Source organism: Mauremys reevesii, linkage group 1 (assembly GCF_016161935.1).
Source record: "Mauremys reevesii isolate NIE-2019 linkage group 1, ASM1616193v1, whole genome shotgun sequence".
Lineage (NCBI taxonomy): Eukaryota > Metazoa > Chordata > Testudines > Geoemydidae > Mauremys > Mauremys reevesii.
The window spans coordinates 279,799,469-279,827,276 of record NC_052623.1 but is presented as its reverse complement, the minus strand read 5'-3'; the positions used below and the strand labels follow the sequence as shown (position 1 = coordinate 279,827,276).

The window sequence follows — 27,808 nt, the reverse complement described above, 5'->3', positions numbered from 1 at the left end:
TTTAAAAAAAATGCTCAGTGTATATGCAATGAATAATCACGCTTCCTTTTATTTCAAGTGTCCATTACATTACAGTCACGACAGGTTCTGTTTATAACATAGACATTTTATTTTAAAGTAACCCTCAAAATAATTCCAAGTAGGAACACACAAATTGAGGGAAATTTCACAACTTTTGATTTTACTATTCCATTAAGATGTTTTACAGTAACCATAATGTGTTGGGAGATACGCTTTCTTGAAAGCTATAGAAGCAACACTTCACTGTTTTTAGGCTACAGAAGTCACCTAATATCCAAGACATTTATTCTATCAGTTCTAAGTGATTTATACACAACCTCATTTCCATGTAAAATCATGGCTAAATGTTTAAAAATGACAGTTCAGATTTCAGAATGTTAAATGCAAGAATAAAGGACCTTCCAGTGTATTTCCTTGACCTAGACTAAAGTTAATTGTTGCAAAAAAATAAAAATTTAGGGTCTGGTTTACAATGTATGCCTTCTACCTACACAAACTTCATCCATAAACTAATATTTAAAATACAGCTTCAACTCTTGTTTAGGCTTTCAGGCCAGTTAGCTTTTAGCACCAATAGCACTGAAGGAAAGCTATAAAAGGAAACACTAATTCTTCTGTAAAGGTTAACAATTCTAACTAGTACTCATTATGGTAAGGCAACCACACTTGTACTTGTGGCAAATTTTAATTCTAGAGGTCATGGAATGAACATTAGATAACAAAACATAGTGGGGCATCTCTAACTACCGTTTGAAAAATAAATTCCATTAATCTGGTTTCAGATAATACAGGCAACTATACAGATGAGCTAAGAACTTCAAACAAACATTCTCAAATACGAGTCAGGAAGTCAAATATCCGCAAGCATCACTTGACACAAGGCAGAAGATATCTGACATTGCATTTTAAGCTTAATTAAAAGCACAAAATTCTGATGTTAAGTGACTATTGTAATATACACTTATATTTTCATAGATCCTACTTTGCTTTAATTTATTTTGGATTTGAAGTCCACACTTATGGATTCTTACAATCATGGTGGATATCACTGAAGTTATGCCATGAGAAGTTTTTAGAATCTACAATTGTTTTTAAAATAAGCATTTACAAGCATGTCCTTCTAAACAACTTAAATCTGTAGACACATCAAGGCTATTTACCCACACCTTTACATTGTTTAACTGCACAGAGAAAAAGCAGGTTGGGAAGCTATTCAACACTCAACCAGTAGATCTCTCAGCTACATTCCAGACTCATTAAGAATCTTTAAAAGCCTGGGGATACATTGGTGCCTCTATACACACACACAATGAAATTTACTACACTCCCCATTCTTTTACCATGGCTTGACTGGAGGAGTACTTTTTCCATTCAGTTACATATTCAGAGTATATTAATAAAGGCATCCATTGGTAAATGTGAACAGTAAAAAAAAAACCTTTTAATACTACTAAAGTGTATCTTTAGCTAGATTCATTTTAGAAGCATTCAGAAGAGCCATCTACCATGTTAAAAATCAGTTACTGTACAATTAAGGGTAGATGTATGCTCAGTTAACTAGTCACCCAAATAATGACATGCAAGAGAATTTCCACCAACTAAACTGCATGAATGTTCATCTCAATAACAAAAAACCTGATTTGTTAGTTACAGTAAAAAGAGGCCTACTCAACCTGAATAAGACTAAAGATCTGCTGCAAGCCACAGATGTGAGAAACTACATCCAATAAGGAAATCTAACTTTAAACCCAGCTTTTTAAGTGTCTTAATCTTGTGCTGAACTAAATTATTCTGAACCAAGTTTTGTGATGTTACTATGCAGTGCACTTTGAGGGACAATACCAGTTACCAGTCACTGAAAGCATTTGTATGTTGAAAATGTAACTTTAATAGATAATCTTCATCTTACATAAGAGCACAATAAATACACCACATTCTATAGAAACTCCAGATGATACTAGAATAGGAGTGTGGGAGGCAGAGAATACCACCGGACTACATAATCATCACTGTGAATTGCAAGACATACATTCCCATTGTAGGCTGTCATTTATACAGTTCAGACTGGCCACACTGAAAGCTTAGAGATCAGAAAACATTCCTGGAGGGGGGGGAGGTGTGGAGGCAACTAGGAAGGGAAAAAAGGGAAGGAGAAAAGCATTTAAAGGGATATGAAGTTGAACTGAAGAAGAAATTAAAATGGGCTTCCAAGAGACATGAAAAAAAAATTATAAACGTAATAGCAAGGAAGCAAGAAGCTATTATTTGCTTCCTCCAAATGAATAAACCTTTCTTGTGATATTCAGCTTACTTAGGCTTATAGATAAGATCAGTTGGGGCTAGTTGAAAGTAGCTTAGCAAATATCAATTGACTGATTAGCTGGTCTGTAACAGCTGTATTGTACACTGGTGTTTTATATGCTTTTTTTGAGACATGAGTTAGAATTAAAGAGCATAGTGTAATACCTGATAATCAACACAAAACAGACAAGTGACACATTTACCCAGTTACTGCTGTCATTTGCTCTGTTATCCTCCTGCTTTAAAGATACATAAGATGTTATTTATATACATGTTAATGCATTGTCAAACCTTTCTGACTGTGATAAATTATACTTAGAGGCTCATTTTGAAAGAATCAGTTACTAATATAATTTTGTACTATCTCGGCCAATTTCGGAACACACCGTGGCATGAGCTAGTGATACAAATCAGCAGCAACAAAAGTAAGGGAATTTGAAAATTCTTCCTTTTACTATTTAATCTGTCAGATTGGAGAAGACAAATTGTTCTGTTCTGGTTTCAATTTTTTTAATACAATTGTCACAGTAGAGAAATAAAAACCACAGCAAAATAACTGTACAATAGCAAAGTAGAATAACAAAAAATATTTTACTAAAACATAAGATTTACAGAAGATTTTCCAGACAAGCCATACAAAATGGTCACAAGCTTGTTCTTGAAAGGAGGTTTCTACACTTGACAGCAGAATCACAATATTATTAGTGAAGGTGATGGATGTTTAATGTTCCCATTTTTGTTCAAACAATCAAGCTTGTCCATCTACAGCATCTAAGTTAGACTTGGCTAGAGAGAATATCCTAAAGTGTAACTGGTTAGCTGCTTTAACCAATGCGTTTAGCATCACCATAAAAAAAGGGAAGAGGAGGAGCTCACAAAATTAAAACAAAACACCCTGCAGCTAACCCTGACTACCTTCATTCACAGTGCTTATACTTAAAACATGATGGAAAAAGTTATTAAAAGCAGAGATGTGCTGCTGCTTTTAAACAATTTCACAACAATCCAGATGATATTTCTAGCCTCTGCTCATGCGTTACAACAGTGAATTAGGACAAGACACAGATTTGCTAATGTGCATTTAATCACCAAAAGGACTGAAGATGTCTGGGCTTTTATTCTGTAATGTTTCTAAGACTGTGTCCATTAAATGCAAACAAAAGAAAAAAGAGGAGAGGTCTTGGCAGAATAGGAGAAGTGATGCACACTTGATGTTCAGAGCGAATTTAAATATTATTCATGGCATATAGCCTAGTCCATGCTCTGGCTGTAAAGAAAAAAAAAGCACACTCTTAAAGTGAAATAAAATCTCATTTTATTCATTTCAATATACTCCATTTCCCAAACTTTTGATTAGAAGAGCTTGTTAAGCAGAGGCACCTGAGTATTTTAAATTAATTTTTATGTTACTGTTTCACAAATATAAGCACATTAGCTGTGGAATGTTAGTCACAATCCAAGCCCACAAGATTCACCGAAACAGATACCACCGGGAACAGATGGCCTGGCTGCAGAGGATCCTGTAATGGGAAGGCGTAATGCAGCCTGTTTATTCTATTACCACAGAAACTACATTCTATTAGAGCCTGCAACAGAAGCAGATTTAGAGATGCTGCAGAGCTCTGTGGACCTAAACTGCAATTTATTAAAGAACTGATATAAGGATATGGATATAAGTAAAGAAAGTAATGGTTTCTCTTTCCCAATAAAAGAGTTCAGTCAATGTAAAACGTGCAAGCTAAGTGAATCCTCGGAAAAGAAAGAAAGACCTTCACTCTGGCTCTGATTCTGCACCTGCATTCAGGGCTATCAACTGCACAAGCAAACTACTGTTCTTGTGAGTCACAAGCACAAAACTGGAGGTCAGGTTTTACAATTAAGTTCTAAATTAAAAACACATTCATGATCTAGTTTTCATAAAATTTCACACAAATACAAAAGTAATGACTTGTGTGATACACTACCTGTTTCTATGGCTTGGGCTTCATTGGTCTTCCACTGCTCTGCTACATCATTTGCTAAAGGATCATCTGGATTGGGAGCGCTTAGCAAAGCCTGGATTGATAGCAGAACTGTACGGATCTGCAAAGCTGGGGACCATTTATCTAAAGAGACAGATTTACAATAGTATGAAATACCACATTCTTTATTACCACCCCCAGATTTAATGTGTTTTCCTCTCAGATTAAAGCCTTTTAAGCTAGCCTAGTTTGTAATCCTTTTAACATCTACATTGTCAGCTTTCCCTGCTTAGGATGAATTAAGAGAAATGTATTTAGTGGAAAGGATGACACTTACCTTTCAAAATATCTAAACATATTCTTCCCAACTTGTCTACATTAGGGTGATAAATTTTGGTCATGAAACGTACTTTAGGAGCTGCCATTGGATATTCTTCTGGAAGGAATAGTTCAAGTTTAAATGTCCCACCCTCAAAGGGGGAATCCTGTGGACCTGCAATGACCACATGAAAATAACGTGCGTTGCTCTCATCTGGCTCTGCTTTTATCCCAGGGACTGGTTCTGCCAGCAAGCGCTGAGTTTCCTGGAGGAGGAGGAGGAAGAGAGAGTCATGGTGTAACCAAGGCAAGCTATTTAAAACACAGCAAACATATTTAGACAAAATTTGTACCAGGATACCAAATATTCATTTTAAGTAGATTTATGCAAAACCATAGAAAATGACTTTTCATATTAGGTGAAGTATAAAAAAAACAATCACATAGGAAGAGCGAGACAAATTCAGAATGGAAATTAGGCATGAGAGTAATCAATCACTGGAACAACGTACCAAGCGTCGTGGTGGATTCTCCATCACTGACAATTTCTAAATTAAGGTTGAATGTTCTTCTAAAAGATCTGCTCTAGGAATTATTTTGGGAAAGTGCTATGGACTGTGCTATACAAGAGGTCAGACTAGATCATTACCAGGGTGGATAAAAATCAATGATTTTTTAAAGAAAAAAATAAAAAACTTTTTAATTTAAATCTGATTTTTTTGATAAAATGCTTTTTGAGGAAAAACCTATCCAAAGATGGTTTTAATTAAGGTATCTTTGAGCTATAATGTATCTCATCATGGAACAGGGATTATAAATTCTAATTCTATAGTATGAGACAATATATTCATGTAATGTTTAAGAAAAGTTTTGTAAATGAGTTCCAATAGTTCATGGATTAGGGACCCAATCTTATGGGGTTCCACAGGCTTCTGTATAGATTATTTAGGTTAATCTTTCTATCTACCCAATGGGACTCAGTGCTCAGTCTAGAAGATACCGTCAGAGATGCTTAGTTTTCCAGTTTGAGAGCTGCATTTGTGTTTCCAGAGGTAACATGTTTGTTAACAGCAAAAATGTTTTTAAATAAATAATGTTTAGCGGTGAGAAATAACAGACCTCAACTCTATTGTCCCTCTGCAAATTTGTGTACACAGAGTCAATCCCTTACCTCTCTCTACAAGTGCAAAATTTCAAGAAGTTCAATGAATAGAAGATTGTTGGGGGTGGAATAGGTCTGGACAAGGAGAAGAAGTCTGGAGATAAATGTGAGAAGCGAGGGACATATGCTTGATTTGTTAAAATATTATATGTTTGCCATTGAAGAAAAAAATCCAGAATACTTAATGTTGTTTAAATTAAATAAAAATGTAAATGTCTTCTGGTGATGTTCTCCTCTTAATACAGCATAGCAAAAAAATCCTCCAAATATTAATGATTAACCTGTTGAATTGGAGATATTTATGAAGTCATTGGGAGGTGAACTATCTGCTTCAATTACCTTTGGTAAATGAAATAACCAAACAGTCATTTTCTGATATAGCTGTAAAACTAATCTGAAAAGTTTCCAAAATAAATCACTGTTTAAAAAATGTATAGTGTGTACCTTCTGAAAATGAAGCCTACATCTCCGAGTTGTGAAGAATATGTATTAAGGTTATAACAACCAACAAGAATGCACTTTTATGTAGAAAACCATGATTAATTCAAGTCTTCCTGACTAGTGATTTAAATCAAATCCACAGCAACCATTACAATGGTCCCATCTGGCCTTAAAAGCGATGAACCTATGAACAGGCTGGATTGCTACAGAGAACTCTCCAAGGAAAACCCCACCACCATTATGCTGAGGAAAGTGCTTCCCACTCTGCACTACACAAAAATGCCTAGCAAAAAAGGGTATGTCTACACTATGGGATTATTCCGATTTTACATAAACTGGTTTTTTAAAACAGATTGTATAAAGTCGAGTGCACGTGGCCACACTAAGCACATTAATTTGGCGGTGTGCGTCCATGTACCAAGGCTAGCGTCGATTTCCGGAGCGTTGCACTGTGGGTAGCTATCCCGTAGCTATCCCATAGTTCCCACAGTCTCCCCCGCCCATTGGAATTCTGGGTTGAGATCCCAATGCAAAAACAGTGTCGCGGGTGATTCTGGATAAATGTCACTCAATCCTTCCTCCGTGAAAGCAACGGCAGACAATCATTTCGCGCCCTTTTTTCCTGGATTGCCCTGGCAGACGCCATAGCATGGCAACCATGGAGCCCGTTTTGCCTTGTCACTGTATGTGTACTGGATGCTGCTGACAGATGCGGTACTGCAGTGCTACACAGCAACATTCATTTGCCTTTGCAAAGTAGCAGAGACGGTTACCATCCCTATTGCACCGTCTGCCATGCCATTGTAAACTGGCAATGAGATGACGGTTATCAGTTGTTTTGTACCATCTGCTGCTGTCACGGGTGCTCCTGGCTGGCCTCACGGAGGTCGGCCGGGGGAGCATGGACAAAAATGGGAACTCCTCCCCAGGCCATTCCCTTCTTTATGTTTTGTCTAAAAACAGAGTCAGTCCTGCCTAGAATATGGGGCAAGTGTACTAGAGAACCAGAGAGCACAGCTGCTCCGTGTCAGAGCCACAGAGATCCCGCAGAAATGATGAGCTGCATGCCATTCTAGAGGGTGCACCTGCAACAACCCCACCCATTGCTTCCCTCCTGGGCTACCATGGCAGTGTCCCCCCATTTGTGTGATGAAGTAATAAAGAACGCAGGAATAAGAAACACTGACTTTTTAGTGGGATAAAATGAGGGGGAGGAAGCCTGCTATGATAGTTCAGGCAGAACAGAATCTTTTCTTTAGAAATGAAAGGGGGGGGGGCTGATGGAGCTCAGCCCCCAGTTGCTATGATGAGGACGGTTACCAGCCATTTTATACCATCTGCCGAGAATGACCGGGAGTCATTCCCATTTTTACCCAGGTGCCCCCGGCCAACCTCACCGAGGCCAGCCAGGAGCACTCACGGGCTGATGATGAAGACGGATATCAGTCATATTGCACCATCTGCCACCGGGAAGGGGATGCTGGTGTTCAGCGCTGCAGCACCCCGTCTACCAGCAGCATGCAGTAGACATAGGGTGACATTGAAAAAAGGCGAGAAACGTTTTTTTCCCTTTTTCTTTCAGGGGGCGAAGGATGTAAATTGACGACATATACCCTGAAACACCCGGGGAAATGTTTTTGACCCTTCAGGCATTGGGAGCTCAGCCAAGAATGCAAATGCTTTTCGGAGACTGCGGGGACTGTGGGATAGCTGGAGTCCTCAGTACCCCCTCCCTCCCTCCATGAGCGTCCATTTGATTCTTTGACTTTCCATTATGCTTGTCACACAGCACTGTGCTGTGGACTCTGTATCATAGCCTGGAGATTTTTTCAAATGCTTTGGAATTTCGTCTTCTGTAACGGAGCTCTGATAGAACAGATTTGTCTCCCCATACAGCGATCAGATCCAGTATCTCCCGTACGGTCCATGCTGGAGCTCTTTTTGGATTTGGGACTGCATCACCACCCGTGCTGATCAGAGCTCCACGCTGGGCAAACAGAAAATGAAATTCAAAAGTTCGCGGGGCTTTTCCTGTCTACCTGGCCAATGCATCCGAGTTCAGATTGCTTTCCAGAGCGGTCACAATGGTGCACTGTGGGATACCGCCCAGAGGCCAATACCGTCGATTTGCGGCCACACTAACCCTAATCCGACATGGCAATACCGATTTAAAATGCTGTTAAAATCAGCGCTACTCCCCTCGTCGGGGAGGAGTACAGAACTTGGTTTAAAGAGCCCTTTATATCAATATAAAAGGCTTCGTTGTGTGGACGGGTGCAGGGTTAAATCGGTTTAACGCTGCTAAATTCAGTTTAAACGCGTAGTGTAGACCAGGCCAAAGAATCAGAAGGAAGAGCTATTTCATATGCAGTGTTCAAGTTTTCCTATGTAGAAGGGAGAGGACTTTAGAATGATTCAATAAAACAAACATATGTGCAATGTATTCACAGCCATAAACCAAATTTAAGTTATCAGACTGAAATTGCACAATTCCATTCTTCTGCATTACTGAAAGAAAGCTTTATGTTTATGCGGTATATCAATTTAAAGAGAAACCCATCCTTGTGTTAAAGCATTTTTAATCTGCTTCTGTTACCGATACTGCAAACACTGCAGCATCTTTATTTTATGTTTAAAACACGAAAACCTGTGGAACCTGGAATCCCTAAGGGGCGATTAGTGCAGGAGGGGAAGGGAAAAAAAACAGCATTTTAAAACTCTCCCGGGGAGGAAAGGACCACTGACTTATACCACCTGCTACAGGAGGTCAGAGATCAAAAGATCAAACTGATAAAGAAACAGTTATACTATCCAAAGGGTTCTGGGTCTGAAACCTGACACAAACTGGTAACCAGGAGAGCAGACCAAGTTGAGGGGTCTGACGGACTGATATCTACCAGAGCCTTATGTTGGACAGGGGGCACAATGTGACCTCTGGTAAGCTTTTAGCACATACGTAGGAACTTTCATTGTTTTCTGTATTTTTTTTTTGCAATGCTTTTACCCTAAAACTAAGTGTATTTTACTTTGTGAAGACTGCTTGATAAGTGGTGGAGAAAGGTTAACCACAAATGCAGGACCATGCTCAGATCCACTGGGGGAAAAAAAAAATCACAGTGAGGTACAGAGGGACCTTGATCTGAAGGGGGAAGAGGACGGAAGGGGGGGAGGGGAAGAGAAGAAAAAGAGTGCGTGAGTGAGCGCACTCTACCCAAGAGAGGGTCAAAGATGTAGTTAACCCTGAAACTGTAACTATTACCATATTTAAGATTACTAGAAAAACGTCTATTTTCTCTCTCCTTTACTTTGTGTGTTTGACTACTTCTATCTAGTCAGTTTCATTATTTCCCCTCTGAATCGTTCACAAAGCAATAAGGGAGAGAAAATTATAGAAGTAAAAACTTGTACAACTACAAGAATTAAAGCTTACGCAGTGCACACTACATGACGTTTATAAAAATATTTTATGTTGGGTGCCCACAAAACATAACCCCAAAGACTGAAGCACTACTACAGCTGCAAATCAGCAAGATTACAAAACAAGATGGATGTGCCTCTTTGTACTGGAGTACATCAAAGTACTGTTTAGATAAAATACACTTATTAAATTAACACGGAAACTAATAATATTTAAAGGCTATATTTACCATTTTGACACAGGTGTCTCTCAGAGCCAAAAGGGCATCCATTACTTTGAGCAGAAAAACCTCATTTATAGAAAAGCATCAGATCACAAAGAAAGTAAAGCACCACAATCATTAAAGGCGAGTACTATCAGTTTACTTATTTCATACAGTAATTAGCTGTAAAGCACTTGCCAAATAAAAATCTGCTACAAGCCGTATTATAAAAAGACAAAGATAATACAAATGTTTTATTCAAAGATCACAGTTAAAACCACTTTTAATCAGCTATGATTAAGCAGATAATACCCACAAAATGAGAAAAAATAAATTGAGTCTTAAATGAAAATAGAATTGAGAAGGAAACAAAAGTACCCAGATCAGACAGTCCACACCACCACCACCACGTTACTTAATTAAATATATAAAAACTCCTGCTAAGTTATATAACACTTATGACCTTAATCTCTGGCTAAATATGTTGTATGACTACTTATTTTGTATCAACAAATGTAGTATGTGTCTTTTTCTAGAAGAGACAGTTAACACTTTTTTTGGCATATCCACCAGATTAAAGCTGAGTGACAGTAACTAGGCATAAATGGTGGGAAGCTTTTCACAGAAGTGTTCATTAAATTTTGATTTTTTTCCCCAACTTTCATTAACAAAATTTTGGCAATCAGGTGTAGGGGAGAAAAGCCAGGCCTCACCTACTGAAAGTATTGACTGCTTCATAAATTTGGTGAAAGGCTATGTATTCACTGCCAAAAAGGGTGTTTTTTTGTTTTAAACAGAAATAAAACTAATTCACATTAGTTATGACGCTATCTCTACCAGGATTTTACAGGGGACAGCTAGTTTTAGGAGATAGCGAGGCAAGATCAATACTATATACCCCCACCTAGGGCTGACCTCACCCAGCTACATCAAACAGCCTGGTCTCGGCTAGGATTTTAAAGCAAGATAGCTAACTTGCATTAGTTTATGTAAAAAACCCCAACCCCCCTCCAAACAGTTGTGTGTGTGTGTGATTTGGGGGGGAGGGAACAGTGACAACATATCCTTAGGCCATATCTACACTACAAAATGATGTTGACCTAACTTACTCTGGCATACAACCACCATAGTCATTAAATCACTTCTGCATGCACACACTTGTCTCCTTGTGTCAGTGGTGCACAACCTCACTGGGAGTGCTTGTATTGTCAGTGTGGGATAACCCCTGAAAGCCAGTAACAGCTGATGTAAGCAACACAATGTCTACACTGATGCAGCATTGACCGTGATTCTGCCTCTAAGGGAGGTGGTATTACTAAACTGGCACAAAGAGGCACTTATGTCAGCAGAGCCAAATTTAAGTGAAGACACTTTCACAGCTAGGTTGATGCAAGGCAGCCTATGTCAACCTAACCGTGTGATGCAGACCAGGCTGTAGTCTTTGCCCAGGTCTGAACTTGAGAGCTGTAACACTATAGCTACTTTGGTTAAAGGTGTGGGGATTATTTTTAGATCAATATTAGTACAATCCCTAATGTGGATACAATTATTCCAGTAGAGAGATGTCTTACACCAGGATCGCTTATTCCCTTTCCCATTCTAGAATAAACTATACTGGTATAAACACAGTAAAACTGTGCTAACTATGCCCACATGAGGGGAGTTATAACTGTTTTATCTACATCAGTACAACTTTTATGCACTTCATGTATTTCTTGCAGACTCTGCTTGTTAATCCAATGTTTGCTGTCCCAGCAGCAAAGCTCCCATTACAGTGCTTTCTGCCTTGTGGAGCTTTTAAACTCCTTGAAGGGAAGCAAAATGTTGGGTATAGGCACAGGAGTAGTGACACCACACTGGGAGGTTATGCAGCATCTAAGTACAGTAAATTTTGTCCCTTGTTACTCTGATTTCTGGGCTCTCATACTTGAACACCACACCCAAGCAAGGCACTATAACACAAACTTGTTGGAATATGAAGCCAGGCATTAAAAATACAAAAGTTATTAATCATTACCTTTTAGAGAATGCTGCCTAGGTTAATTATAAAAGGCAAGGTAATGCTTGTATTTTAATACCCTTTTACAGTGGGGACTGTAAAGTGACTAGAAAATAAAGTTGTCAAACAAATGCTGAATGCCCTTCTTGTCCTTGCCATTTGAAAATAAGGATATTTGATTTGCCCCCACTTTAAGTATTTGCCAGTCTCCTTTAAATTCAACTCACCAAGGCCCTGATCCTACAGAGCACTTCAGCATGTGAGGAGTGCCAATAACATCAATGGAACTGCTCAAAAACTTGGAGCATGTGCTTATGTACTTTAGTGGATCAGGACCTAAGAAAGTCCTATATTTACAATTAATACAAAATCTTATTAGACATCAGACATTCAAAGAAAAATAAGACTCAGACCAAGATTTTTTACAGGTATTTAGGCATTGCTGTGCTAAGCATCACAATGCTTAACTGATTTAGGAGCCTAAGTCATTTTCAAAAGGTATTTAGGCAGTCAGGAGTCTAAATCCAATCTTTAAAAATCTCAGCCTAAATAAATACTTTATGTATAAAATAGGGAGTTCAGACAAGATAGAAAAAAATATGCAGTATTCTCCATTGTTATTGCAAAAATATATAACTAAGGCCCTATTTGAATCATGGGATGATTGTCAAATAATTGCAGCTGAGTTGCAGACAAGACACACAAAGTTGCAGAAAAGTAATAATGGACCCTTATTAACTGTAGTAATTTGGAAAAGCCAGAGAAGAAAAATTTGCTGGAACAATATAAATACTCAAGTATTATGTTATGCCTGCTAATTTGTGGTGACCAGACATTTTGCTGCAAGTATATTACAGTCATTAATGTGTAGGACCCGCAGCCAGGGCTCCTAGCCAGCGCTGCACAGCTGACAAAATTATGGTGGAAGCCTAATATTGTGGGATCCACAATTTCCACAATATCGCAAATTAAGGAAAGTCTTACGTATAACATTTTACAGGCAGGCTGCAAAAAACACATTAAATCCCAATATAAATGTCTGTACAAAATTAGCTTTTTGATCACTGATAGCCAGAAATGGCATCTAGCAATTCGGAACAAAACGTTTTAGCAAGACCTAGAAAATGTGGCTCTTTGAGGCCTACTGGAAACTAAGTCACAGAAAGAATGGGCTTTGAAAATGCGATTTAATAATATTATTGGCTATAGGTCATTTAATGCTATATAATGAGAGTGGTGTTCTGAAAGTTCTTCCTCTGCCTTGTTTTAAGTACAGAATCAGCTCAGTACCAAGTGGCAGTATCATTTGAGCAACCGGAAATCTCTCAACACAAGTGATTAATTTTCACATTTCCACAGCCTGTTAATTTGAACATTAATGAAACACCCCCTAACTCAAAAGAAAAAAAATGTTACAAGTCAGTTATAAACTTCAGAAACACCCAGTATTTTTTTTAAACCCTGTTACTTTTCCTTTTCTTTAAAATCCAGAGTCACAAGAGAATGACTCTTCACCAAAATACATAATTGCTAGTAGTGAAAGCCTTGCTACATGGAAATCTCAGCCAATCAAGCAATTTGACTGACTGAAGATTCCCAGATGCACTATGGAGCATTCTACTAGACAGGCTGCTCTACTGGCTTAAAATTCTGACACCTTTTGCCAAGACTGAAGAGACAGGTTAGTTCATACAAAGGAGACTACTCCATTGCGCTACCGGGATTAAAAAAAAAAACCAACCTCTGTGCCAAGAAGCCAGTTAAAACACCTCACCACATTCATAAGTGGAGCACCAGAGTACAGCTCCTCCCATCCAGCAAAAAAAACCCTAACACACACACATGACAAGGTTAGCACCCTTGCAAAGACAAAAGCATGAGAACCATTCTTTCCCCCTTCCAAATTCACCAGTACTTTGCAAGACTTAGAAAAGTGCCCCAGTTGTGTGTGACTGAGCCAGAGCTTTCCTAATTGTGAATGTTCACACAATCATAGGTATTTACATGCTATGGGTGATTGAATAGCCCACTCTTCTCCACACACAAAGAATTCCTGAAACCAGGAGAGAACCAGATATGCCTCTACCCCGATATAACACGAATTCGGATATAATGCGGTAAAGCAGCGCTCCGGGGGGGGGGGCGGCGCACTCCAGTGGATCAAAGCAAGTTCAATATAACGCGGTTTCACTTATAACGTGGTAAGATTTTTTGGCTCCTGACAACAGCGTTGTACTGGGGTAGAGGTGTATATGTTCATGCATCTAGTGTTTCACCAACAACAGGAGAAGATTCACAATTCCCTGCTGCAGGGCTGATTAAGACAAACAGAAAGATGTCCACTGAGAAGAGAGAGGGAGAGAAACAGGGAACTTCCTAAAGGAAGGTAGGTTTGGGGTCAGTGATTAAACAGTGCAAACTTCAGCTTGATCCTTTTCTCTTCAAGCCAAAAGGATCAGTATTCTCCCTTGTGGAAAGAGCACCTTATCTTGCTTTCTGATCCTCCAGGCTGGCTGAACACAAAAATGGGCTCTGGAACAAAAGATTCCATCTTTCATTTATCATGAGAGTCCCACTGATTGGGGGAATTTTCTGGGATCACCTCCCTAAAGGAAGAGGGACCAATTGAACCTGGGGGACTAATGGAAAAGGGGAAGAGATGTACAGGGAACAGGATGGGGGTGGAAGCCATGCAAAAATAAAACAAATAAATAAATAAGGGTGTTGGAAGGAGAAAGGGTCAACTATTTTATTTTAAGAACAAGGAATTCATGATTTATTTGTTTTTTTAATTAATCCAGTTAACTGCTATAGCCAAAAGAAATACTCCACCCTTGGAGGTGTGTGGCTTTTTTGTTTTGGGTTGGGAGAAAGGAAGGATAGCAGAGGGAAAAGAAGATTCTCCCAACATACAGAAAGTGAAACCCAGCAAAGTGAGAGATCTCACCTATAGGACAGATTTTATTCTGGGTGGTTAAGTGCCACAGCACTGTTCTCATTGTTAAGAGAATGACAAATGAGATCAGAGAAGATCAATATCTTCTATTTATACCACTAAGCAACAGCATGCTGAAGCTACTAAAATATACACAAGGGTATATGCAGATTATTGCAGAGTGCTGTAGCACCTTACATCAAATGATCCCAAAGCATTTGACAAAGATGGGAAAGTATTCTTTTTATTTTAGAGGGGAAACTGAGCCACAATAATTACATGCATTTCAGTAGCGCCTTTTATATTGATTATAATTGTTTCTCTGATCTGCAGAGCCAATATGGAAGTCCTTTTACACACTCTATGCCTTCCCGTTTGAGTTTCCCAGTCTTTACAGGATAAACACTATAAAAAGTATACATGTACTCTGTTAAAGCCTATCAAGGTGAAAGTTAAATCAACTCCACCTACTGTACATGCAAACAGCTTGATCTTATTGTGAATGACCAGCAAACCAGCAGGTGTAAAGGCAAGAATTGGTTGGTGGCTGTAAATCCTACACCTCTAGTGCTTATCTGTGAAGTTTTCCCATCTTCAGGAAAACCAGGAATAATGTAGAGTTACAATACAAGAATTCCTTAATCTGCCTGTTTCTGTAGCTACTGACTGCGCTCATCTTCTATTCACTCCCCTCTTGGCTTTTTTGCTTGTGTTTTACTGGTTCTATCTTTTGGCTCATTCTTTAATGGCGTCTCACCCTCATCTACTGATTCTCCTCAGGATCCAATAAAAGAACCATCTCTCCTCACTCTGAACATATCCCCCCCACAAGAGTTTAAGCCACTACCTCTACACCGATCTCACCCCTTCTATTCAGCCTCACACCTATTTTAAAGGGGTTTCACTATGTTTAATGTTATGCTTTGATGGGTGAATAGTCACTATGTAGTTAGCAAAAACATCTACAAAGCAGGTGGCTAGGGAGCCATTTTACATTTTTCCTCCTTTCATTACATATTGAGTGGCAGTTATGACAAGAAGGCTCACCCAAATTTGAAAGGGATGTTATATTTTTTGTTTTACAGTCAAAGGGAGATCTTATGGCAAAAAAAAAAAAATAGCTTCAACTTCCACAAAAATAACTGTCACAACCCATCCAATACAAGCCCAATTTTCAAAAATACGTGAATGTTGTAAACTTATTCCTTATAAGATTTGTTTCCAGTTTATATTAGTGTTCATAATTAAAACACTTTAAATGGTAGATGGATGTGCTACTTTTTAGCAGAAGTTTAAAACAAACTCCAGATCAAGATTTATCAGCATGCGTCCCTCCCTAGCACACATCTGAAATATCCAGTAAAAGATCTATAGTAAAAGACTTTGTTTACCCACAAAAATTCTACTGATAATCAAATTAATTTAGGAATTGATTTAGTTACATCAGTGAACCTCAAATGGGCACTCTTAAAATGGCATAAAAGACAGACAAGTTAGTCAGTCAGTCAATATAAAACACTCAAACCAGAGTGCCCAGAAAAGGGGGTTGCACCATATTAAGTCTGTTTAGACACTGATTTAGTTAAAAATGTGTTTACACCAGGTCTAAGCTAGCAGTAACTAGATCTGTGTAAAGCGACAAAGAGTCCTGTGGCACCTTCTAGAACGGCTTATGCTCCAATACTTCTGTTAGTCTATAAGGTGCCACAGGACTCTGTCGCTTTACACAGATCCAGACTAACACGGTTACCCCTCTGATACTAAATCTGTGGAAATCACCAAAATAAGTTTCAAATATGATAATTAACTGGTGTACATAAAAGCCTATTATTAATGCTGCACATGTAAGTGTCAGGTTCTGGAGACTACTACCGTTGAAAATTATGATTTTTTAAAAAGGTTTATTGCAAAATTTAACTGAATTGAAATGGAAAATATTACTGACTCAAGACTGGCTCTCTTCAAGTTCACTTTCTGCAAGAATCGTAAGGATGACATTTTGTACTTGGAGGATGCCATGCAAATAGTTGGGGTAAAAATGCAGGAATGATGAGAATGAAGAGAAATGGCTTTTAGTTTAAAATGCCTACTGGTTTGTTTCTTTAATATTTGCTCTCTGGCTGAGATTTAGGTGTGATCCCTGCTCTCCAGAAAAATGGCTAAAGGAGATAGAAGCAGCACGTACTTAGCCAGTAATCAGAGATTAGTCAAGTGATCATTTAAAGAACCTGAAATTATCACTCACCTACCAACCATGCAGGACAAATCATTTCTTTTATTCTACTCTGCCTTCAACTATTGACTCCCGCATTGAGTCAGACCCATTTTTCTTCTCCCTACAATTTCAGTTTGAGTCACGGGCCCATTTCATCCTGGCTATGCTCATGCAAGTCATGGACCTGTTTCCCAGTTTTGGCTTCCCATCATTTCCTTCCCACGTGCACATGACTGACTTGTCTGGGGATTTCCCCTTGCCTCAATACACTGTCAATACACTGGTAAAACAATGTAATAACCACTCATCTACATATCTTATTACAACATTGATATTAACATTAAACCATTTATTTTGCCAAGACTTGTTTGAATTAAGACTAACATAAATATATTATATCATAAATTTGCCTGCAGTTAGTAAGAATCTGGAATAAAGTAAATTAAGATGTTCTACCACTATCTAACTATCACACACAGGGCCGGCTTTAGGATGTGCGGGGCCCAATTCAAAAGAGCTGCCACCAAAATGCCGCTGGCGGAAGCGATTTAGCTGCCGCCAAAGATAGCGGTGGCAATTCGGTGACAGCTCAATCGGTTGCCGCTGTTTCTGACGGCACTTCGGCGGACAGTCCTTCCTCGGCAGCAGTTGTCTTCCGTGGCCTTACCTTGCAGGGCCTGATTCACAGGAATCAGGGGAATCGGCCTAAAGCCGGCCCTGATCACACAGTTGGAAAGTTAAACTGAAGTATACAGAATGGAAACTACAGCTGGTTAGAGAGCAGTTGGGGTTAAAATTAAGCAGCATAATGGCATGTGGACAAGAAAAAAAAATACATTACAGCCAGCTGCATGACATGAGTGAACATTCATTTTTTCATACTCTATCAGAGTGGGAAAATATGATTTTCTCCCTCTCCAGGGCAGATTGGCTCCATGTAAAAAGGTAAATTGGGGAGGGGGGGGAGAGAGGCGGGCTGAAGGAGAGCGCTCATCTAATTATGAGACTAACAGTATATTGATGGGGAAAGAGTTTTCCTGTTTTGGGATAGAGTGGTCTGAGGAGATGCAACTGTGGACCTATTTCACTGACTTCATATATCAGTGCATCATCTTCTGTATTTTCACACATAAAAGTCTAGAAAAGGAGTTTATCAGATGCATAAGTAATGGCCCATGAAGAAAACAAAGTAGCCATAGCCAGCACTGTATGATATGAACCAAACTGGTTTTATTTTACTTGCTAAGATCTTAATACAATACGGCATATTCTCAAGTTTTAAAACATTTAGGTAAAAACCATCTGAGTTGATTGTAAACATCCATAAGTTACTTTTAAGAAAGTCACTGGACAGAGTGCTGTACTTTTCTCAAAGGAAAATGTCAGCATGGAAATGTATGTATGAATGCGCACAATGAAGGTCAACTATCCATAATTAGGCACCTACCACCACCTGCAGAACCATCAAAAACCAAAATATAGTTCTATCCTAAGGCTCATCACCACCATACCAGTGATGCTGAAGATTGCAAAGTAGCTTAATTGCGCTAGACTACACCTGCCATCTCATTGTAGCAAAACAGTTCTTTAAGATCAGTGCAACTGGAAACAGTCTTTTACATCTCTTCACCAAAAGTGACTACACAGAGGACCATTCCCCAGAAATATTAGACAATGAAGCAGAGTTCCTTTCTACACTGGGGATGGGTTGCACTGGTGTAAATTTCTCCAGTGCAGATGCACTACTCCAATGAAATTCACCGAATTAAATCATTAATGTAAATGGCACATCAGTGTGAAGTCCCTAATGCAGACACACTGCATCAATGTAGTTATTCTGGTGCACGTTTCTCTAATAAACCATGTCTTCAGCTCAGGACTTGAAAAAATTACCTGCCCAGCTGAAATACACTACCCTCAAGCTACACCCCATCCAGCCTTGTCTCCCACCCCCATTGTGTGGGCCCAAACAGATCAGTCTCTCCTGCTGCCTGAACTCAGTGCTCCCAACTAATGCTGGTGAACACACATACACACAGCAAATCAACTAATTTTACCCCCTATAATACATTAATACTTGGCAGTAGTATCAGTAAATCACTTTATGCTACCCTCCAAAATCCTTTACTGGAGTAGCACGAAGTCCCACATACATGTAGAGTCCTCTGCTGAGGAGGCATGCGGCAGGTTTCCCTCCTCCTGGAGGAGACCCAGCCTGTACAAAATCATGAAGCAGCAGACTGAAGAGTAGTGAGACTTTGTCCTAGCCAACATGAAGACACCAGACCAACAAGAAGGTGGTCAATCCCCTGCTGAAGAGACAGCTGGATTCCATATGCCCCATCAGCCAGAACATACATTTAGAACTTCATACTCTCCTCAATCCAGAGCAGACCCCCCACAGATATCAGTGGAAGGCTTGCAAAGATATCAAGGGGAGAACAGAGTCTTTATTTAGTAACTAAACTTTTATTTATTCATACACTCACATTTGGTAAAAAAAAAAAAAATATGCTCTCTTTTAGGCCACCACTATTTCCAACCTTCTGTTTCTCTCCCTCTGACCTGTCTTCCCTCTATTATTTTCTCTGCATTTGCTTCCCTGCAACCCCAAAATCTGACCACCAAGGGCTTCACTCCCACTCTCTTTCCTCTGCCATCAAAACGATCAGCAATGGAATATTTGATGTTGACATTCAAGTATCACTGGCTTTTGGAATTCACTATAGCTATTTGTTTCAGATGTCTGCAGACTCAGGCAGACACAACTAGTTTAGATTGGGAAGGATCTCTCTCGGCAGCCATGGTGGGTAGAAACTTTCATTTAGAAAAATAAACAGACTCTGCACAATTTTAGCCATGTAGGCCAAACGTGACCCAAAGGCTGTATGTCTGACACCCCCATTCTAAGGCACAGTATGGACATTACAAAATGGACCACTACAATCCATAATAACCAGTCCAAAATTCAAAAGCTCTGGAGTCTATGGAGGCATCTGAATATATTTATCTGTATACTTAACCTAAAGCGTGCATTATTCTCTTAATAATTAGCACTTTCAAAAAGATCAAGCAGCACCTCCAAAAAAAAAAAATCAGACAAATATCCAGTGTCTAGTTTTAAGCTGCAAGGGGCAAAAAAGCATTGGGATATTTTTCTAGATGACACACTTCCATCCATACCTTGGAAAGAAATTGTTATTTGCTTCAAAGCTCTCATGAAAAGAAAGCAAAGACACCTCAGGGAGAGGAACCTGTTACTGGCTTAGAGGCAGTTTCATTATTTTTTGGTGACGATAAAGAGGTGAATCCAAAAAGACACCTAAAACATAACTGGAGATTCAGCTTAACTATAGAGCTTTTGCTGCAGCTCTCCATAACAAACAATGTGGGCTTATTTAAAGCCAAGCAATTAAAATCATGGATTTTAATCAGCAAGCAGGACACTTACTTAAATCTTCAATTTTGTGTTTTGTATTTGTACTTTAAACTTTTCTTTAGGAAAAAACGGATTCTCACTGGTTGGTAACAGTTTACCCTTAAATAAAGCTTTTATACAAATTTTTATTCTTTTTGTTAACCAGGAGGATACACTATAACTACACATTTATTTAAGCAATTATATTGCTTAACTTACATTTATTCAGATTCTTATTTTTATGTTTTATTGTTTGACAATGATTGATACTGCATTTCTTTACTAGACGATTATTACATTTGTGATGTGTCTAGTTTTATTTGGATGAAAATTCAATTATAAATGAACAAAAACGTTTTATATATTTAAATGTGAACTTTTCTGGATTAAATAAAACTATCTTAAATGTGCTGGAAACAAACTTCATCAAAACATGTTTTGCATGTAATACTCAGTTAAAGCAGTTTAACTGTAGTTAGTGAGTTGAACCAGTTGTATCTGGTTACCAACTCCTTCAAGATTTTAGATCTAGTAGATTTCATCCCCTCACACCTAGTTTTTATTCATATATTGGAAGAGAAAAAGTAGCTTCCTTGCTTTCTCAATTCCCAATTAGTTGCTTAACTCTGAGTGAAGCAGTTATTTAACTAAATTGAACAAACAGAAGTGAAGAAAATAATCTCCACACCTGCAGAAGAGGCTATTGCTGTCAAAAGCTGATTTAGCATTCAACAAATTCTGACTCTAGATGCTCTGCCAGTAACTTCCACCAGTTCACTGATTAAACTTTCTTTAAAAACCATGATAGCAAATATATACTATTTATTTTGTGATTAATTTATATGATTGTACTAGATTATATGTTTAGGCCTTAACAGGTTGTCAATTTCATATTTAATTTTAATTAGGTTTATTTAAATAAAAATCCAAATAATCAAAATCAATGATTTTTTTTATCAATCCCAATAATCTTGTTTCCACTACATTTTGTAATCCTAAATATTCTACCCTTACACATTTCAGTAACATTGCCAGTGGTTGCTGTTCATTGAGATAGCTAAATAAGTGACAAATCAAAGTGTATTAATACAGTTTTGTCCTTAAAAATTCTCAACATAGCTTGTAAACATTAAGAAATTAATAAACTTTATGATCTTAATAATACCCTTGCATAGTTTTAGTGTGTTTCTTTTCTATTCTAATTTCATTATCCCAGCTATTATGCAACTTTTCATTTTAAGACAATCTAATTTGCATATTTTCCTGTTCTCTGCTGTTTGCATTGGTTGCAAACTTTCAGTGTGTTCAGCCAAGAACAGCTTTACAGCATTATAAATTATTTGTATAACATTCATTCAATTAAATAGGAAAAACAGTGTTATTTCCCATCAAACGGACCTTGTTACTTGAATAAACTTGTTACTTTTATAGAACTAGTCATCACATCACTTCTGAAAAGTTGGAGTTGTAGATGTAGGTAGTAAGAAGGATATTTATGTTGTACTAACAAGAGGGGACAGATCCATATCAGGTCAATATTGTGTTGCATTCGTGAATTTTTATTGTGTGATTTCACTTCCATCTGCTGTAATATTTATATAAGCTCATATCAAAGAAGTTTACCAGACTCAGAGTATTCAGTGGTTTGAACTAACTAGAGTAGTTCTGAAGTAATCATATGATTACATATTTTAGCAAACATATTAGTGTGATCCAAGAAATCTGTTGGATTCACATTACACTGCATGAATGTATTGTTACAAATTGAGAAGTCAGGCAGATCATATTAACATAGTGCTTGGTTTAGATAACTACTACTGAAAGAACTCTACTTACACTATCCACAATATTCAAAAATATTTTAAACCCTTATTCCATATACAATTTGATGTACACACACACACACCAAATATCCGGAATTCAAGGGGTCTTCATTGTTCTGAGTTTCAAATTCATATACAGTTTAAAGATTACTTGTTTACTACACTAGATGCCTAGAGAAATTCCTTTTAGAATTATCTTGCTCACTACCTATAAATTACCATCCAGTTAGGAAGAAGCATCTACAATGAAAATAATTTCAGACCTACTCTAAGTGTTAAAGATGCGGAAAGAGCTAATTTGCTGGGGTTATTAAAAAAACTTTTACAGTTAAAACTCAAGCAAAACACATACTTCACAGATACTGTAAACAGTCTAGACAACACGTTAACAATTCCTATTTGGGGCAGTCACCGTAACTGGTGTAACCTTATTTCCTCAGACAGTCAGTCCTGAGTCATCAAAAGATTAACAAATCCCCACTAGCGCAAACCAGGAAGCCCTAACTGCGAGGCTGAAGACGGGCTTCAAAGAGGGGAGGGGGGTGTGTGTGTCACAGTCTTTCCTTGGGAAACGCGGGTGGGAGCAGGATGCTGGCGCACGACGCACTGGAGCACGTTGTTTCCTTCAGCCTGGTACCGCATTTTCCTCGTTGCCGCTGTCACAGAAGGTGCAGCCCCCTGCGAAATCCACTGCCGGGCCCTGCCCCGCTGAGAAGCCCAGGACGCTCTGCGCAGTAACTGAGCGTCTCCTGCGCCGAGGGGGGCCGGAGGCACCGAGTCCGGGGTGGGGCTGGCCGGGGGGGCCGCGCCGCGGCGGGCGGATGCGGCTAACGCCGCTCCCGGGGCCAAGAGACCGGGGGCCCAGAGGCGGCGCACAGGCCGCGGCCTCACCTGTTCATTCATTCCCCGCGCCGCGTCGGCAGCAGCGGCGCCAAGACTCCGCCCGGGCCCCGCAGCCGCCGCACGGGGCCTCCGGCGGCGCCGTCCTCGCTCACACAGCCCGGGGGTGGGGGGCAAATGGCGGCTCCACAGGCACGGGCCCCACCCGCTCCCGCGCCGCTCCCAGCCCGGCGGGCCTGCCCGTGGCTCCCCGGGTCAACGGAGCGGCCGAACCCACCTCCCCGCGCTCTGCCCAGCCCCGCGCACCGGAAACCCCGCGCTCTGCGCCCGGCGCGGGGGGACGGCGGCAGATGGGGGCCGAGTGGGGGAGGGGGATGGTGGTTACCTTGATGATCCTGCGGGGCAGCCCGGCCATCTTGTCTTATCAGGATTCAGGCTCCGCTGGGTCTCGGCTCCGCTCGGTACTCACGCACAACCGGAAGGAACGCGTGATCTATTTCCGCTGACGTCACTCCACTGCCTACAGCCTTCTGGGAAATGTAGTCACGGCAGCGGGGAGGAGCGAGAGGTGAGTCTGTGGTTCAGGGACCGCTGCCGTAACCGGGCGAGTGGGGCGTAACTGGCGTGAAATCCGTGGATTTACCGCTGCCCCTCCCCCCCCAGCTCCTAGAATCCCACCACACCCTACAGCCTCCAAACCCACCTGTCTAAAGCCCCCAGACCGACCTATAGTCCCCAGCTCCCACACGCCCCATACACACCTTTCAGCACCGAGCGCCCACCCCACACAGGCACCCTTCAGCCCCCAGCCCCCACCCCACACTCCATCAGCCTCCTGACTGTCTGCCATACACACCGTGCAGCGCCCAGAGCCCCATGCCAGATAGCACTCAGATCCCAGACACATACACAGGGCAACACCCACCCAGCACCACATAACAGAGCCAAACAGCCACCCACACCTGCGCATACACACAGGCGCACCCAATCCACACACATAGAGCTATAATATACCTAGACACCAAGCCCCACAGATGCTGCCAACCAGCAACACCCAAGAAAAGACTTCCTGCCCCTAAGCTATAGGTTCCCCCAACATACCAAGTCAACCACAGGCTCATCCATGCAGCTATAGGTTCTTCTACACATATGGCTCTGTATTTATACCTGCCTACTGTATTTTCCACTCCATGCATCTGATGAAGTGGGTTTTAGCCCACAAAAGCTTATGCCCAAATAAATGTGTTAGTCACTAAGGGGCCACAATGACTCCTTGTTGTTTTTGCTGATACGGACTAACATGTCTACTACTCTGAAACCTGCAGTTTTCTTTATTATTCCAGGCCTTTCTTACCTACCTCCATGTCTTCCTAGTCTCACATTCATAGGGGAATTGTGGTCTCATAAAATCAATTTTAAAGCAATGTATAGTTCTGTTACACAAGATACAAAGATTTTCCACAAATAATCTTTCAAATATTTAACTGAATTTGCTTCAACTGTGTTTATGCTTTCTGCAGGTGAATTTATTATCAGGAATGTTTATCAAAAGAGCACATTATAAGTAAGCTTGAAAGGATTAGACTCTTACTGGTAAATGTTGATTTCCCTGTACACATAGAAACTGATTAAAAAATATTTCCATCATTGATAATCAAAATTTACAGATAGGCAAAGTATAAAAAATGCTGCTTGAGAACTTATTAGAGTTTGATTTAAGGACATTTACTGTGTATATTTTGATGTGAGGTTGACAGTTTGTATTTTAATGGTTATAAAGCTTTAACTTTTTGAATTCAAGGTCTAGTGTCATTAAATAATTTTATGATTCCCCTTATAGTTGCCTACAGCTGTGAACATTTAAATCGATAAAAATTGAAAACGAAATGTTTAAACCTACAATTTTGTGCAACTGTGAAAATTTAAATAGATAAAAAAATAAAAATTCTTTAAAATAAAATTACACAAAAAATCAAGTTCTGACAAGCCTAATTTAAGGAAATATTGCAGAAAGCAAATTTCTTCCTCCTCCAAACAAGAAACAGAAACACAACATGCAACTTGTGTGTCCATAACAACCTGAATTCTGAATACTGTATCAAAATCTTGCAACTGTTTTTGAGTAAGCTGTGGGTCACAGTTATTGACAGAAATGATTTGACTTCAAATTACAAATAAATTCAAGAAAATGCTAATCTTTTTGCAGTCAACTCATGAAAAAGGATAAAAATTTATTGAATAAGGTCCCAATCCTGTAAGTGTTTATACACCTTCTTAACTTTATACATGTGAGTAGCTCTGTTGACTTAATTGACTTCAATGAGACTATTCCTACTTAAAGTTAAGCAAGTGATTGCAGAGATATTTGCCCTGTCATGTGTTGATGGGAGAGAGTCCAACCTGAATGCATTGCTGGGCCTGCAAAACAGCATGGATGCATAACATAGTTTGGTCTGTCCATATGTATAGAGACCTAAATTATTTATAACCTAGTTACAACAATTTGGTTCCCACCAGTCAGTCAGGTATTAAGCTACCAAACTTAATGGGATCAGTTTCATAGGTTAGATGAGTGCTGTGACACAGTACACAAATGAAATCCTAGTCCTTAGAGGAAGAGGCTATAACACACAGAGGAAAACCTTTTTGAACTAAACTATGTTTTTAACCTACAGTTAGCATAGATTTGTCCTAGCATATAGGCAGGACCAAATTCTGTTGATTAAACATTTGGTCAATTGGCAACCCACTCCCTTATAAATAACTATATGTTTAGCATGGGTTCTTCTCTCTGGGGATACTCTATGATTTGCTAAGTATTTTTTCAACATGAGAAACATACTGTTTTATTCATCATAGTTTGAAATCTCCTCCTTTTCAAACTGATCCAGCAGCAGCTTGAGCACAGCCAGCTACTCCAACTGTGTGTCTAATTGTCAGCAGCTGGACCCTGGCTGAAATAAAATCAAGATAATTTGAGACATATCTTGGGCCAGGTAATCTGTAAACCTGGAGAATTATTACATTTAAGAGCTTTCGTCTTGTGAATAGACATGGCAGTTTTAGAACCATACAGGTTATTTAATTACTACTCATTTCAGAAATCCATATGGTACTAAACGTGCCATCTCAAGAAACTTTTGGTTAATTGACTCAGGGAATTCTGAGACAAATAATATTTAACACACATTTCCAGCAGTCAAAATTAAATCTTCTCAAGCATGACAAACCTGCAGCAAATTGTAACAAAGAATAAAATACAGTAGTGGCATTCTCAAGAATTTTAGCATTTGGGAAAATAGTGGGAATGGGATAAATTAGTTCAGACTACAAACTGTATGGTCTGCATATTAATAATTACTTATCACTGATCAGCATGGGGAAGGATTAGAGGATTTGATCACTTGAGGGGAATGGGATTACAGAAGGAGATATCTGATCACTTGAGGGGGATCGAATTGCAGTGAAGGTTTATCAGTGAGATGGAAGAGGAGGGGAGGGGGAGGGGATTACTGAAAAAATGAAGTTAGTATTCAAATAATCCAGAGACAGCCTTAGCAATTGAGAAGTAATTAGTTATTAAACTATATATCTTTATTTGTAATAATGATGTGCCATTGATAACTGTGAATCATTATTCTAACTTAATCTATTAATTATGGACTATGAACATATCTATTTAAAGTATTTTTAAGCATCTTCATTTTCAGTTTAAACCAATGTTTATCAAAAAAATCACAGGTTTTACAAAAAGTATCTGTTTTTTCCAATTTTCACTCTACTTTTATATCTTTCAAATATGTAAAAATAACTTGGTTTTTTAGGAAAATACAATACATTTAATGATATGTGTATTATGATAATACATTAGTCTGTATATGCAAATCTGCATGTTGAAGTAAGGCTATGTATTAGTCTAGAAGGTACACACAATAAACAAACAGGCACGAACTTACTGATGAATCTCATGCCCACGATGCACACATTTCAAGCCATTAGCAGATAATGGTTTAAAATCTAAACTAAAATGGGAAGAAAACAAAAATCCATATCAGAATACATTTCAGAACAGAAAGAAATATTCAAAAGTTTAAAAAAACCAAAAACAGGAGAAAAGGATGAAGTTGAGTGTATGCGCTGCAAATGGTGTAGCATTGAAGTTACAAGCTAATAGTTCTAAGTCTACAACAGTAAATTGTTTATTCAAATGAAAAGTTTTACTGGGGATTAGAGAGAGTGTTTTCTATAGGTGGCACTTAGGTGGCATTTTATTCTGAGTTCTGTTTTAGTTCTGCTGCAAACCACACTGAATTCTGTTCATCAAAGCATTAATCTACTGAATACATTTCCCCCGTCCTTCCGTCCACCAAAATAAACCCCAATATTTACCCAGAAAAATTATTTAAAATAGTTTTTGCATCGATTTTCATCTGTTTTTGTTGTAGTAATAAAAAATGATAAATTTCTAAGAAAAAATAAATTAAATAAAAACCTAAAACAAAGGGCCCTAGGTATTTTTAGAATGGTTATCACTGTGCTATCTAAACTCCATATAACTCTAGGTATCTTAAACCAAGTCTAAGGCCTGGTCTACACTAGGCGTTTAAATCGGTTTTAGGAGCGTAAAACCGATTTAACGCCACAACCGTCCACACTAGGAGGCACCTTATATCGATTTTAATGGCTCTTTAAACCGGTTTCTGTACTCCTCCCTAACGAGAAGAGTAACGCCAGTATCGGTATTAACATATCGG

General features: G+C 39.1%; 1 protein-coding gene across 2 annotated transcripts; it reads right to left on the bottom strand.

Annotated features, from left to right (window-relative positions):
* Positions 1 to 90: 90 nt before the first annotated feature.
* Positions 91 to 23,629, bottom strand: UBE2N (ubiquitin conjugating enzyme E2 N). Of its 2 annotated transcripts, none has more exons than XM_039496491.1 (4): positions 23,440 to 23,629; positions 4,621 to 4,867; positions 4,287 to 4,427; positions 91 to 3,589 (listed from the first exon to the last, which is right to left on the bottom strand). In XM_039496491.1, the coding sequence occupies exons 1-4, from the start codon at positions 23,467 to 23,469 to the stop codon at positions 3,549 to 3,551; spliced, it is 459 nt and encodes a 152-aa protein (XP_039352425.1). In that variant the 5' UTR covers positions 23,470 to 23,629; the 3' UTR covers positions 91 to 3,548. The 2 variants fall into 2 exon arrangements, with proteins under 2 accessions (XP_039352425.1, XP_039352428.1); XM_039496494.1 differs by lacking the exon at positions 23,440 to 23,629 and adding an exon at positions 23,106 to 23,387.
* Between the last annotated feature and the right edge of the window lie 4,179 nt (positions 23,630 to 27,808).